At 43.6% G+C, this 651-nt stretch overlaps 1 protein-coding gene across 1 annotated transcript; it reads left to right on the forward strand.

Annotated features, from left to right (window-relative positions):
• Nucleotides 1–203: 203 nt before the first annotated feature.
• Nucleotides 204–642, forward strand: PHALS_07289 (beta-lactamase; the record flags this gene model as incomplete). Its single annotated transcript, XM_024720730.1, has 2 exons — nucleotides 204–551; nucleotides 628–642. 2 exons carry the CDS (start codon nucleotides 204–206, stop codon nucleotides 640–642), a joined length of 363 nt encoding a protein of 120 aa, XP_024585900.1.
• Nucleotides 643–651: the final 9 nt, after the last annotated feature.

Consider the following 651-nt stretch of genomic DNA (forward strand, 5'->3'; position numbering starts at 1 on the left):
GAGACGAAAGGGCCTCGTGATACGCCTATTTTTATAGGTTAATGTCATGATAATTAATGTTTCTTAGACGTCAGGTGGCACTTTTCGGGGAAATGTGCGCGGAACCCCTAATTTGTTTATTTTTCTAAATACATTCAAATATGTATCCGCTCATGAGACAATAACCCTGATAAATGCTTCAATAATATTGAAAAAGGAAGAGTATGAGTATTCAACATTTCCGTGTCGCCCTTATTCCCTTTTTTGCGGCATTTTGCCTTCCTGTTTTTGCTCACCCAGAAACGCTGGTGAAAGTAAAAGATGCTGAAGATCAGTTGGGTGCACGAGTGGGTTACATCGAACTGGATCTCAACAGCGGTAAGATCCTTGAGAGTTTTCGCCCCGAAGAACGTTTTCCAATGATGAGCACTTTTAAAGTTCTGCTATGTGGCGCGGTATTATCCCGTATTGACGCCGGGCAAGAGCAACTCGGTCGCCGCATACACTATTCTCAGAATGACTTGGTTGAGTACTCACCAGTCACAGAAAAGCATCTTACGGATGGCATGACAGTAAGAGAATTATGCAGTGCTGCCATAACCATGAGTGATAACACTGCGGCCAACTTACTTCTGACAACGATCGGAGGACCGAAGGAGCTAACCGCTTTTT

The sequence above is a fragment of the Plasmopara halstedii genome (assembly GCF_900000015.1).
Source record: "Plasmopara halstedii genome assembly, contig: Scaffold_3075, whole genome shotgun sequence".
In the NCBI taxonomy this organism is placed as follows: Eukaryota; Oomycota; class Peronosporomycetes; order Peronosporales; family Peronosporaceae; genus Plasmopara; species Plasmopara halstedii.